Source organism: Danio aesculapii, chromosome 5 (genome assembly GCF_903798145.1).
Source record: "Danio aesculapii chromosome 5, fDanAes4.1, whole genome shotgun sequence".
Classification (NCBI taxonomy): domain Eukaryota; kingdom Metazoa; phylum Chordata; class Actinopteri; order Cypriniformes; family Danionidae; genus Danio; species Danio aesculapii.
The window spans coordinates 178,047-191,690 of record NC_079439.1 but is presented as its reverse complement, the minus strand read 5'-3'; the positions used below and the strand labels follow the sequence as shown (position 1 = coordinate 191,690).

General features: G+C 40.8%; 1 protein-coding gene across 1 annotated transcript in view; it reads right to left on the bottom strand.

The window, feature by feature from the left end:
• Window positions 1-13,644, bottom strand: part of hook3 (hook microtubule-tethering protein 3) — a 45,822-nt gene that overhangs the window by 19,575 nt on the left and 12,603 nt on the right. The window contains exons 3-10 of the mRNA XM_056458907.1: window positions 13,628-13,640; window positions 5,559-5,644; window positions 5,149-5,221; window positions 4,989-5,039; window positions 4,712-4,844; window positions 1,200-1,267; window positions 1,032-1,094; window positions 844-927 (exon numbers count right to left, since the gene is read on the bottom strand). Of these exons, the coding sequence (XP_056314882.1) occupies window positions 844-927; window positions 1,032-1,094; window positions 1,200-1,267; window positions 4,712-4,844; window positions 4,989-5,039; window positions 5,149-5,221; window positions 5,559-5,644; window positions 13,628-13,640 (571 nt within the window). The remainder of the gene's footprint in view (window positions 1-843; window positions 928-1,031; window positions 1,095-1,199; window positions 1,268-4,711; window positions 4,845-4,988; window positions 5,040-5,148; window positions 5,222-5,558; window positions 5,645-13,627; window positions 13,641-13,644) is intronic.

The window sequence follows — 13,644 nt, the reverse complement described above, 5'->3', positions numbered from 1 at the left end:
TATGAGAGACTTGCTTTGTTTACCAAATAAAGTGAATCTAATTGATTTGCATTGTAAACACTCAATAAAAGTTAAAGAGATAATTTTTTATTTCACATATTAAGGTTTTAGTGATGAAACTCCCAAAATAATTCAGCAGAAATAGCAGATTTTGACCAAAATTCTCCACAGAAACAGCAGAAAACGTCCGCAGATTCAGTCTGGCCCTACTGATGGGCATGAACACACAGTTTCTGTCTGAAATGAGTGTGAACAGTGTGAGGGATTAGTGTAACAGCAGCAGGACACACTGCTTTAGGAGACCGGCAGATAAATAATAGAAATAACTGCTCTAAATCAGCAAAGGCTAATCAAATCAACACAAATAAATGAAATAAACTCCCAGCAGGAGGTTCAGATACAGGAGCAGACGTGGCCGCTAGTGTGAGGAGTTTCGTAAGAAAGCAGGAATAGTAATCAATTACAGATATTAATGAGGAGTTCTTAATTAGCACATTATTTGTCCATTTCTGAACAGCATTGTGTGTAAAATCCTCAGATTTATGATAAAGTAAACCCTGAAATGCACAAATCAGGTTTAGAATGTAAACACAGCGAGGTCCAGATGTGTGGTAAAACAAAGCAAATCTGTCATATGATACATGAGCTGCAGCACAGAGAACATGGCTTCACACACGGAACAGAGTGTGTGTTAGGCCAGAGCTCAGTGATGCAGAGCTCCTACAGATCTTCACTATATAAACGCTCGCTATTAACCACTGGAGTGTGTGTGTGATCTGCCGCATCTGTCCTGTCTGGGTACACACTAAACACAGCTCAGTGTGTGTGTGTGTGTGTGTGTACCTGCATGTCCAGCTCGTGGCACCTCTGAGCGATCTCCTCTTTTCCGGCCAGTGCGTCATTCAGCTCCTCCACGGTCTTCTTCAGCTGCACACACACACACACACACACACACACACACACACACACACACACAGTTGGTTTATGATCAGCCACATCATTATCAGCTGTGCTCTGAGCTCTGATCATACCTGCCGGTCCAGATCAGCATACGAGTCACTTCCTGAAGGCACAGGCGACTCTTTGCTCATCAACTGTGAACACACACACACACACACACATTAATAAACACCAACCTGACACACAGAGAGATGCACACACAAAGATGCACGCAAACACACTGATGCTCACACACTGACCTCCTGGATGGCCGTCATGACCACATGCTGCACTGACTCCTCCATCATCATGATGGTCTGGATATACTCTGCAAACAAGATCATCATCATCATCATCATCATCATCATCATCATCATCAGTGGAGCTGTTGAACTGTAAATACTGTGAAAGGTCATTACTATTAATAACTGCTGAATAGCTGTTTCTGTGTGAACATACAAACTGATGAACGTCTGTGATGTGGAGCTGTATCAGCATCATTACTGATCTATACAGCATTACCATAACAGCACACACACACATGCTCTTGCGCACACACTGTCTCGCGCACACACTTGCTACAGAATAGGTATCACTACTGTTATTGCTACTCCTCATCGGTTCAGTACTTCAGCGGTTCTCTTATCGTTATTTTTGCAGTGTTTTAATGAAATAAACAGATTGAACAGAATTAACAGCACTTTATATGATTATTATGATGCTTTTATTGTAGAATTAAACTAAACCAATAACTGTAAAACAAATCAATAACCATGCTCCTGTAAGAGAATGCTTTGAAGGAGAAAGACTCCGCTTTAACCTTTCTCCTGGAGGAAAATCAACATGTCCGCCTTATCTGTCAGGCGGGATCTTCCCTGGTTTTCTGTGCTCCTGCAGCTGACAGTAGCCTCTCTGAGTTGCAGTTAAATAATCAGATGGGGCCAGGGGTGCTCAGAGTCAGAGTTATGCTGTGTAAATCTGCAACACACATTTGTTAACTCGCAGGGCGGCGACACGTGCAGCTAGAGACGCAACCCATTTTCCCAGAGAAGCCAAGTGAAAAGAGGATATGAAAGAAGGATATTGCAGCTCACAGTTTGACAGACGAGTAATGCCACACACTGATGATGCCTGCGTCCTGGATCTGTGTTATAAACACTTCTGTCTCTTTGCACAAAAGAAGCCGCAAAGCAAATCTTTCTGAAATGGTCTCTGCTTTAGAAACAGGTCAGCGCATCTGGGTTTTCTCTCCATCACACCGCTCATAAACACACCAGATAGGCTATAATAGTGATGACTTAGTGAACAACCATCCTTTCTCCATCTGGAGATTTACACTCATTATTAGCTCTTATTAAAGACGCATTTTAAAAGCAGCTTGATTTCTGCATAACGATACCTCTGCACCACACTGAGGTGTTCATTTTACAGCTTATAAACTATAAAACATGTCATGCATTAATGCTATAGCATATGTAAACAACACAATTGGTATATGCTATAGTAGCTTATAGACTACTCTGAAAATGATCTACATATGGCCTTGTTGTCTCTCATCACGCGCAGGGCACGCACATGAACCGCGAGTGAGACAGAGGAAATGAAAGCACAGAAGCTCTAGGGTAAAACCAGACGCTCAGGACATAATCTTTAAACTGATCACTACTATTAAAATGTTGACAGAGGTTTGTGATGTGATAATAACAGCGGAGCGTTAATTAAATGAATATTTTCTGCTGAGCAGTAGATTTGAGGTAGCCTGATGTTTTTAATTGATGAAAGAAAAAAGAAAAACAACATGATTGGAAAACGCCTGTTATATATCTACTGTAAACAGCCAGTTCTTAAAACACCAATCAATGTGGTTTTTGTTTTGCTTATGAGCTGTGTGTGTGGAAGTCTGTGTCTTGAGCTGTGTGTGTACGCCAAGCGCGAGCCTCCGCTGAGTGTGCGCAGAGCCGAGAACTGTAAAGGTGTTTATATTGACGCGCTCACTGTTGTAATATTGGGCGGAAACACGAGCATTCCTCATGTGAGACCAATATCAAATATCAGAAATTAGAGAAGGCTGGTCAGTTAAACAGCTACTGTGAGCCATGTTTATTCAGCAAGAACTCTCCAGTAACAATAGCAAAACCGCTAACGTCAGAGCTTATCCACACTAGGCATGGGATGATAATCGTGTTCAAGGTATACCGTGGTTTGGAAAAGTCAAGGTTTTAAAACCATCAACATTTTCTGCTAGACCGTTCCTAAGGTATGTGTAAGACTTACGTAACAGCATCTCCAGCAGAAAAGATCTCCAAAGGTGCTGTTTTAAATTGTAAAGAGTCTGTGCTTTAGAAACTAATGAAGACAGCAGAAGTCAGTGATTGATTTGAATTATTTAGCCTGACATGTTTACTGCTCCAAGATATTTAAGATGTTTCCCAGATTATAATCTATTGTGTTCAAAAGGGGAAAAGGTTGTTGTTTTTTACCCAGATATTTAAAAAGAATATATATTAGAGCTGTAATCACAATACCATGATATTTATATCCAAGGTTATCATAGCGTCAGAATCTTATACCTAATCCCATGCCCATAGCTAATCCATACTTCAGTCTTTTATAATTTAGCACTGATTAGCGCTGGGTGATAAAATCAGTGTTGATATGTATTGACCGAACACTATAGTCAATATCGATAATAAACAGATTCAGTATGTAGTGTCAGTATGAAGCGCTACAGTTTTATTAAATGTGGCTGCTGAGCGTGCGGTTTGGGTGCCAATAAGCTCAGGGTTTAATTAGTCATTTCCAATGGAGATGTGCGACTTGCATGACGCGCATATGGGAGCGACGCGCACATGTTGTGCAAGCGGTGCGCATGTAAACCACGTGCATTTTCCAGTCACACCTAGTTGAAAACATCTCATCTTTTCCGAATACTGCGAGCGCACCACGAGTTATACAAATATAACTCACCAATCTGCTTCACACTCTGTATAGGATACACACATTTCAGTAATAACGACCTCAGACAAACACAGCGCACCCAAACACTGCAGCGCTCTTTACTGTTCTCCATAACCGTGTATCAGAGCTGCAGCAATGATTTGTCTGCTTGTCATCCTCTGAGAGACGCTGGATGGTCCCCTAGTTATGAGAGACGTCAGGGGAGCGCGAGCAAAGCTCATGGTAAATGGTGAAGGAATCCACGCACTCATGCTTGACACTTCAGGTCAGAACAACAACATCCCAGCCACCGGCTCCCCATCTGAAGCGTTTAGCACAGGGGGTGATGTAGTCATCCAGCTCTATCTGCACTGCTGCAGTGTGTCTGAATGATGACGGTCCTGTACCTATAAGCTCAGGTTTGATCATCATGATCAGTGTTGTTGATGGAGCGTGAGGAGTTTGAGTTTGCTTTGATTGTTCAGTATTTGCGTATTTTATTGATCAGGATTAAGAGTCTCTTTAACGCTTCAGTTTATTTAATATATAGAGGTCAGATATTCTCTTTTAATATTTGTGTTGTTGATTATTAGCACTATTTGCCTTAGTAATGTTGCTAACTTCAAATAAAGTGGTTAAATAAAATAAATCCTAATATTCCTAAATCTATTGTTAAAATAATCAATAATGATCGATATTGAATGATATGAAGCATGATATCATGATGCATTTATTTTACAATATCGCCCAACCCTAGCACAGATGCTGAGAAAGAAAAGAGTTTCGGTACCCATCCCTAACGCTCACACACACACACACACACAGAAGCACTCACCCTGCTTCTGCTCGCAGTTGACAGCACAGCCCAGGATGAGCTGCAGCATTCGGCCCAGCTCTGCTGCATCTGAGTGCTCAGCGATGAGGGAGACGTCTGGAAGAGTGAAGTCATTGATCTGCTGCCCTAACACCTGCACACACACACACACACACACACACACACACACACACACACACACACACACACACACACACACACACACAGGTCAGTCTTACTAATAAACACAACTCATTTCAGCATCACACACACACACACACACACACACACATCTCACCTCATGGTTGTAGTCCAGAATGCCTTTCAGTATCTTCTTTAAGTTGCTCATCTGAGGAGAAACAGACATTAAAGCAGTGGACGCTGATGTGGAGAGTCTGAATGTGTGTGTGTGTGTGTGTGTGAACAGAAGAGGAGTGTGAACCAGAGCTGATGATCACCTTTAACCTCCAGTTATCTCCCACTTCAGGTTTGATACGACTGATCCAGGCGTCAGTGAAGTACACCACATCACTGAGAGACACAGAGAGACTCCATTACTCAACAGATGAAGAGGTGCAGTGAACACATCTGCATCAGTGTGCCTAATACACCTGCTGCTGTGTGTGTGTGTGTGTGTGTGTGTGTGTGTGTGTGTCAGTGATGGTCATCAAACAGCAGTCAGAGCACAGTATCCCCATAAAGACTGAGCGCTGTACCTGCAGATCTGAACACTGATCACCAGCTGACACTCAGCTCAACACAACAACTACAGCATGACCTCAGAGAACTACGCACACTCTGATAATGGACTACTGTGTGTGTGTGTGTGTGTGTGAGAGTGTGTTTATCTCTTGTATGTGTGTCGTACATCTTCTGCAGCACTTGTGCCATGGCCTCTCCACTGGTCAGCTCGTCCACTGTTGAACATGGTGCTTCCACACTAAACGTCTGGATCTGAAAACACACACACACGCACACACGCGCACACACACACACGCACCATCAGCATACATCTCTTTAAAGCAGTGTGTTTATAACACCTGTGTGTGTGTTTATAGTGAGGCTGTTATTACATCAACTAAAGCTTCATTTCAGACATCACACACAAGCAGGTAGGAAACACACACACACACACACACTGATGCTCAGTCATGCATGACCTCACAAACACACACACACACACACACACTTCTGTTGTGTTGAGCACAGTGAAGATCAGCGTCGCTGCCTCGCAGTACAGCAGATTCAGGAAGTTCCAGCCCAGAGCCTCAGGAAACACACAGAAGCTGGAAAAACAGCTGCGGCGGCAGGATGACACACACACACACACACACACACACACACACACTCACAGCTGGTTTTAATAATGTTGTGTGTGTGTGTGTGTGTGTGTGTGAGACGCTGCTTTCGGGTTCATCTCACGTGTAAACTGAAGATGTGCATCAGCTGATCCTTGTGTGTGTGTGTGTCTCTCTTTGAGCGTGTCTGAGGCACAGCTGTGTGTGTGTCTGTGTGTGAGACACATGGATGTGAACTTGAAAGCAGATGTGGAATGTCCCTTGTGTTTAACTGTGAGTGTGTGTGTGAGAGACGGCGTGACACGTGGCTGTGTATCATAGACTGTAAAATATATGGACGTAGCATCCGTGACGTCACCCATAGGTTTCTGAAGAGCGCAAAAGAAGCCACAAGTAGGCGCGGCCAACCGTCGCCATTTTGTTCGCGCGTCATCGCACCCACAGCGGGATACCAAACAAGGGCAAAGAGGCGGAGAGTGGGCGGAGCTACAGACACCTGCTGGCACTTTGCTTAGACCTGGCAGACAGACTTTACTTTGGGAGAAACGCTTGATACTTCATTACCTGCGGCTCGTTTGTGTTCTGACCACATGTGCTTGGCTGTACACTATATCAATAAAGTGTTTAGACTTTTAAAACACTGTAGTCATACACTGAGCCACTAAACATTGCTCTTATGATGTTTTTCTACAGGAAGAAAATGCTAATTACTTCCAAACACTTCAGATATAGTGTGTGTTAGTAAATGCAGACTACTGATGAACTCCAGCATAACACTGGAGGTGTTGATCACAAAGAGCATCTCTAAAGCCTGAAACAGTGGACAGAGTGGTGTTCCTCTCAGCAAACCTGTAAAGAGCAGCTACATGTGACTGATCAACAACATGCGTCATGCCAGCACGATGGTCTACAAAGTGTTGCTGTTTTGTTTTGTTTTGGGGGTTTTCTGTGCTAAATTTGCTGAACTTTTTGAGTTGACTGATGTAATGTTTACATTGGTTAAATGGTGTTTAATATTTAAAGTAATGGTTTAAAGTATTTCAAATTGCACAGTATTTACTTTGATATTTCATTCTGCAGCGATATTCAACTCCTGAATTTGTTTTAGATTTATTTACACCTTGTTGATTAATTGATGTGTGGCATGGCCATTAAAAATACAATGCTCCTTAAGCAGATGGTCTTCAAATTGCTTATAAAGAGAATATCACTTCAGTCATGTTGCTGTAATGTGTTAAGTTGACTAGTTACACAATAAAATAAATAAACAAAACATTGGAAATGGTCAATTGGTCAAACTTAATGAAAAAAAGTGATTTTTATTGCCATATCACCCAGCTCTAATTTAATGTTTCTCTGGCGGCTGTGCGCACACAGTCAGCTGTAAGAACGCATATAAATAACAGCAACTTTAGAAAGCAAAAGCAAACGCTGGCCATTCTTGGAGATTCATAAACTATAGCCGGATGCATTTTGGCTCAAAAGGCGCGTCTCTGTGGGTCTGCAGAGCATGTGATGTGTTCACAGTTCTTGCACACACAGAACCAGCAGTAGGAAACATGCAGAGCGAGAGAAGATTTCCCACGGTTTAATCGATCGCGAATGTTTGGCTTTCTTGGACGGATACAAAAGTGTAAAAGGATGAGGATGAGGATGATGATGATGATGATGCTAGCATTATTCATGTGCCGCCACCAAATATACCTGGCCGGCCACTAACATACCTGGGCGACCCACTCAAGTAAAGTCTATGTGTAGGAAGCACTGATGAATTAGCATACAGCATATGAACTAAAGCACTGTTGTTCTCCAACACACAGACCCTTCCTCTGTTATTGCATTAATCAATACACTCTCCTGTTTAATACAAGTGATCAGTGTGATGAGGCCTGCAACACAGCATCATTCTGAGTCTGCAGGCGTCACTCATCCTCTTCATCACTCATATCTGCATGTGTCAATCACAAACAATCCTATTAGTGGACACACACACACACACACACACACGCACACTAGATCTGATCACTAACAGTGATGCTTGTGAAGCTGCCCCTCACTATAATAACACTGTAAATAAGTAAAACTGATCCGTCCAGGCGAATAACACACACCTGTGCTGTGGAGAGAGCACTGACTGACCATAAACACAAACACACACACAAATACCCACAAACATGTGAATACACTTATACACACAAACACATACACACAAACACATACACACAAACACATGCACAAAGATATATGCACAGATATACACACACATATATGTACATGCTCGTACAGATACACATCAAGATACACACAAGCATGCACATGCATATGCATACACACACACACACACACATAGATACACATGCACAAAGAGATATACACAATGATACGCACAAGCACAGATACACACAGACACACGTGCATGCACATGGATACACATAAATACATAGATACACACACACACACGGTCATATGCTTCAATGGACATTGATCAGTCAATGCAGTGATCAATAATGTCCGTGACAGAGACTCTGAGACTTCTCTTTAATAAAATCATGTCAGAAAAGTGCTGTTTGACAATTCTAAATCATGAAATCACATTATGATGACGTCACAGTAGGGGTGGGCGGTATGACCTAAAATTAATATCACGGTATTTTTCATCTTTTGAACGGTGACGGTATAATATCATGGGATTACTTTCAATAGCAAAATAATCTACATCAAGGAAGAACGGACAAAAGAAAGTCTCACTTCTATCACTCTTTAAAAGTTTTGGTTTGGTTCATTGTAAATGCTCAGTCTCGTTATGAGCTGATCTTCATTTCTCTGTGTTGGTGGAATAAAGCAGGCGAGTCAGCCGCACCAATTTATGAGCAGACAGAGCAGGATTCTCACGATGACCACCGGCGCAATTCTGCTCTTTGTTATGAGCCGTAGTTTCAGAGTAAACTTAGTAAAGGCGAGTTTCTTTGGCGATGATGTGTACAGTGTTAGATTTTATATTTAGCGGACATTTGCGCTGAACACGCGGTGAATGCAACGCATCGAGATTCAGGCACCTTCTCCGAAAACACTCGATTGATCTCAGCTGGCGGATCAACATTTACCTCATGTCATGATCGCTGTCATCTGCGCCATTATTATTATTATAACTTTAGGTGAGGTTTGCAAACCTGTGCACTTTTCACTCTTCAGCCGTTTGCATTTCCTGCAGTAACAGAAGCTCCCTGTTATCTGACAGCGGGAAGCGTTGAGTGACTGACAGCTAATAACCAATACTTCAGCAGGGTAGAGCGATTCAGCAAGTTTTTAGAGAAAATCAAATCAGATTGCACTACAACCATTATATTCAGACTAGGGGTGTGACGGTAACCGCATCACCGCCATAATGAGATGTCAACCGCGGTGATGTGGTTATTACCGTCATCACCGCCCATTTTAGTTTAGTATTTATTTTTGCTTGTGAATCTTTCAGGATTGTATAGAAAAACTGAATAAACTAAATAAAAGGAATAAAAGGCCTGACCTGAGTATTTTCCACTTAAATTACAAATTTAGATTACAAAACCAAAACACTGAATCCTTTTTAATAACCAGCATAGGCTGTTTTTATTTTAAGCTTATTTTAGTAAAGCAGACCTACTAACTCAAATCAATCGCTCCACAGAAAATAAGCATTTTACCGCACCGCTGTAATTTCTATATCCCAATCCTTTTATCAACATGTTTAATACAAGTCATTATTTTAAAGATTATAACCTGAGAATATGATTTTACCTCAGCGCTGCACTTTTCTGCTTCTCCCTCGCGCTGAGTTCAGGTGACGGAGTGTTGAAGTAGTTAAACTCTCCTCAGTTTAATTTACAGTGTCAAACTGGCACAGGAATATCAGTATATTAATATAGGATTTGCTAAAAGGCTGGTCAAATGTGGGTCTTTTTTTACAGAAGCTATAAACAGACGCGCATGTTGCAACCGGTGATGAGTCAACAATCACAAATATTTTGACTTATTTAAAGTAGGCTATAGGCTATAGCATATAATAATTGTGTGTAAAGAAGTTTATTAAAAATGTAGCTAATATATCACAGGGGTTTGTGTAGCAGCAATTACAGTGGAGTATTAATTAAATCCTTTTTTCCCGTGGAGCGAAACAAACACTGCAGTTGTGTAGCGGATGGAGACGCACAAAAATATACAATTCAGATATTTTCGTCAGCAGAAAAATATTCTTTGAACGAATTTAGTTTTGTACAATTTGTATCTTAGTTTTTGTGGGTCAGCTTACAAAATAAACAAGAATAACTAAAACTTTGAGGTGAAGCGATGTGCCTCAGGGTCCGCTATATGCCGCAGCCAAAACACAAACTAAATACAATCGTAATATAAATAAAATAAAAGTGAAATATTCAGTTTCGAATATTTCGAATAGGCTGCTCTTTTAATTTTGATCATACAGTTAACAAAGATTCCATATTCGAAACTGAATATTTCACTTTTATTTTATTTATATTACGATTGTATTTAACAGACCAGTTTGTGTTTTGGCCGCGGCATATAGCGGACCCTGAGGCACATCGCTTCACCTCAAAGTTTATTAGTTATTCTTGTTTATTTTGTAAACTGACCGACAAAAACTAAGATACAAATTGTACAAAACAAAATTCGTTCAAAGAATATTTTTCTTCCGACGAAAATATCTGAATTGTATATTTTTGTGCGTCCCCCTCCGCTACACAACTGCAGTGTTTGTTTCGCTCCACGGGAAAAAAGGATTTAATTAATACTCCACTGTAATTGCTACACAAACCCCTGTGATATATTAGCTACATTTTTAATAAACTTCTTTACACACAATTATTATATGCTATAGCCTATAGCCTACTTTAAATAAGTCAAAATATTTGTGATTGTTGACTCATCACCGGTTGCAACATGCGCGTCTGTTTATAGCTTCTGTAAAAAAAGACCCACATTTGACCAGCGTTTTAGCAAATCCTATATTAATATACTGATATTACTGTGCCAGTTTGACACTGTAAATTAAACTGAGGAGAGTTTAACTACTTCACAACACTCCGTCACCTGAACTCGGTGGGAGGGAGAAGGAGAAAAGTGCAGCGCTGAGGTAAAATCATATTCTCAAGTCATAATCTTTAAAATAATGACTTGTATTAAACATGTTGATAAAGGGACTGGGATATAGAAATTACAGCAGTGCGTTAAAAATGCTTATTTTTATATATCTGCGCGGTTAACCGACATACCGCACGATTTCTTCCATTACCGTCACAGCCCTAATTCAGACACACAAATGCTCCCAAATATATTATGAGGGCGCATAGATTACATTTCGGGCGCTCATGCGACCAAAATGGTTGCAATTTCGAGCCCTGTAGTATAAGGACATGTATTCAGACCACAACTGAACGTTTGAAGAAAATTGAATGCCTTATTATTTAGAATTAGCTATTATTGATGTAAATGCAGCCGTTCAAGGCGCATAATTGATTTATCACGGTATTGACGGTATTAGAAAATCCATGTCGTGGCGCAATGTCACACCGGTGATGACTATGACACCGGTATACCGCCCACCCCTAGATCACAGTACTGCAGTGTTCACACTAGGCGTGGGACGATAACCGTTTTCAAGGTATCCCACAGTCTGGAGAAGCCAACCGCCAATATTGTCTGCTATACCATTCCTACTATACATGTCAGATCTATTTTAGTTTTATTTGTTAGCACAGCAGTATCTCCAGCAGAAAAGATCTTTTAAACAGTACAGAAATCAGTGTTTCTGAGCCTAATGAAGACAGCAGAAGACAATGAGGCATTGGAATAATTCAGCCTGACATGTTTACTGCCCCTAACTATTATAAATGTGTCTCAAAGTAAAATATATTGGGTTCAAAGAGGGGAAAAGTTTTTAAAAAGAGCATATTTTAGAGCAGTAGTCACAATACCGTAAAACCATGATGTTTTTATCCAAGGTTATGATACTGTCAGAATCTTATAGCAGCCCAGTCCACAGTCAAACAGAGCTGAAGTCATTCCTACATGCGATTTCAGACGCAATATTCAAAGTATACTGTGGTAAACAACACAGGGAGTGTAACAACAGTAATTAATCTACAGTATATAAACCTTTTAAAAGGAGAAAGTCTGAATGTCAACATCCCCTCAGTCTTCCACAGAGACAGCAGTGTTGATCAGTTAGAGTCAGATATAATGTCTAGTGTTCAAAACTATAGGAGAACTGATCAACTAAACTGGCCGTAGTGTATGAGTGTGTGTGAATGAGTGTGTATGAGTGTTTCCCAGTACTAGGTTGCAGCTGGAAGGGCATCCGCTGTGTAAAGCATGTGCTGGAATAGTTGGTGGTTCATTCCGCTGTGGTGACCCCTGATGAATAGAGGGACTAAGCTGAAGGAAAATGAATGACTGAATTATTGACTATTAACGTGCAGCAGTGTTCAGTCAGTTAGATAGTGCTGATGTTGCCTTGAAATGAGATTGCAGACCCAATACTCAGACCCAATATGTGTGGTAAACTGCACAGGGATCTTCTATAGAGACAGCAGTCACAAATATAATGTGTTGTGTTCATAACAGTGTGCCATGAATATTTTTTATAATAATTTTTTAGGGTTTTTTAACTTTTAATAGTTAGAATAGTGCAGAGAATTGACAGGAAATGGTTGGGAGCAGAAAGAGGGGAAGGGTCAGCAAAGGACATCGAGCAGGGAATCGAACTCAGGTCGCCGTGAGCACCATGGTGCTACATGTCAGCGCACTTAACATGTTATCAGCTTTTTAAATTGTGCTTTACTATTTTTCTGAACTCTAAAGTCTGAATATAAATCCAACTTTACCTCAGTTAATCAGAGTTCTAGTTATTTCTGGTGGTGTTTTATGAGCTGGACTCATCAGAACTGAAAGATTTGACTCTTCTGGATGAACAGAGTCTGGAACACCACAGTACTGAGATTTATTTACTCTAATACTGAAGATCACCGCATTTTTTACCCCAAACACAGACACAGAGCATCAGTAGAGCCCTACAGGCTCACCAGAACATGGTAAAGTGGGTTTCATATTCAAAAGTTCTCCTTGATCATGACATTTCCAAGTATTGTTTGCAAATTATAAATAGTGAACTCACATTATCAGCCAGTGACTATCAGAGTACAGCAGTGTTCAATCAGTTAAACAGCGCTGATGTTGTTCTGAAATCATCATTATGTGTGATTTTAGACTCAGTATTGAAGGTTTACCATGGTAAATAATGCAGAGAGTGTACCAGTACATCATGCTCATTAATCTGCAGCATATCCGCCTTTAAATTCTGCTTTACTGTTTAACTGAACTCGAAATTCTGAATATAAATCCAACTTTACCCCAGTTAATCAGAGTTATAGATATTTCTGGCGGTGTTTTATGAGCTGGACTCATCAGAACTGAAAGATTCGACTCTTCTGGATGAACACAGAGTCTGGAACACCACAGTACTGTGATTTGTTTACTCTGGTACTGAAGATCACCACATTATTGAGTCCAAAAACCGACACAGAGCATCAGTAGAGGCTCACCAGAACATGGTAAAGTGGGTACACCGGTGTAAAGGAGCAGAACTCACCCAGGTCAGCAGACTTT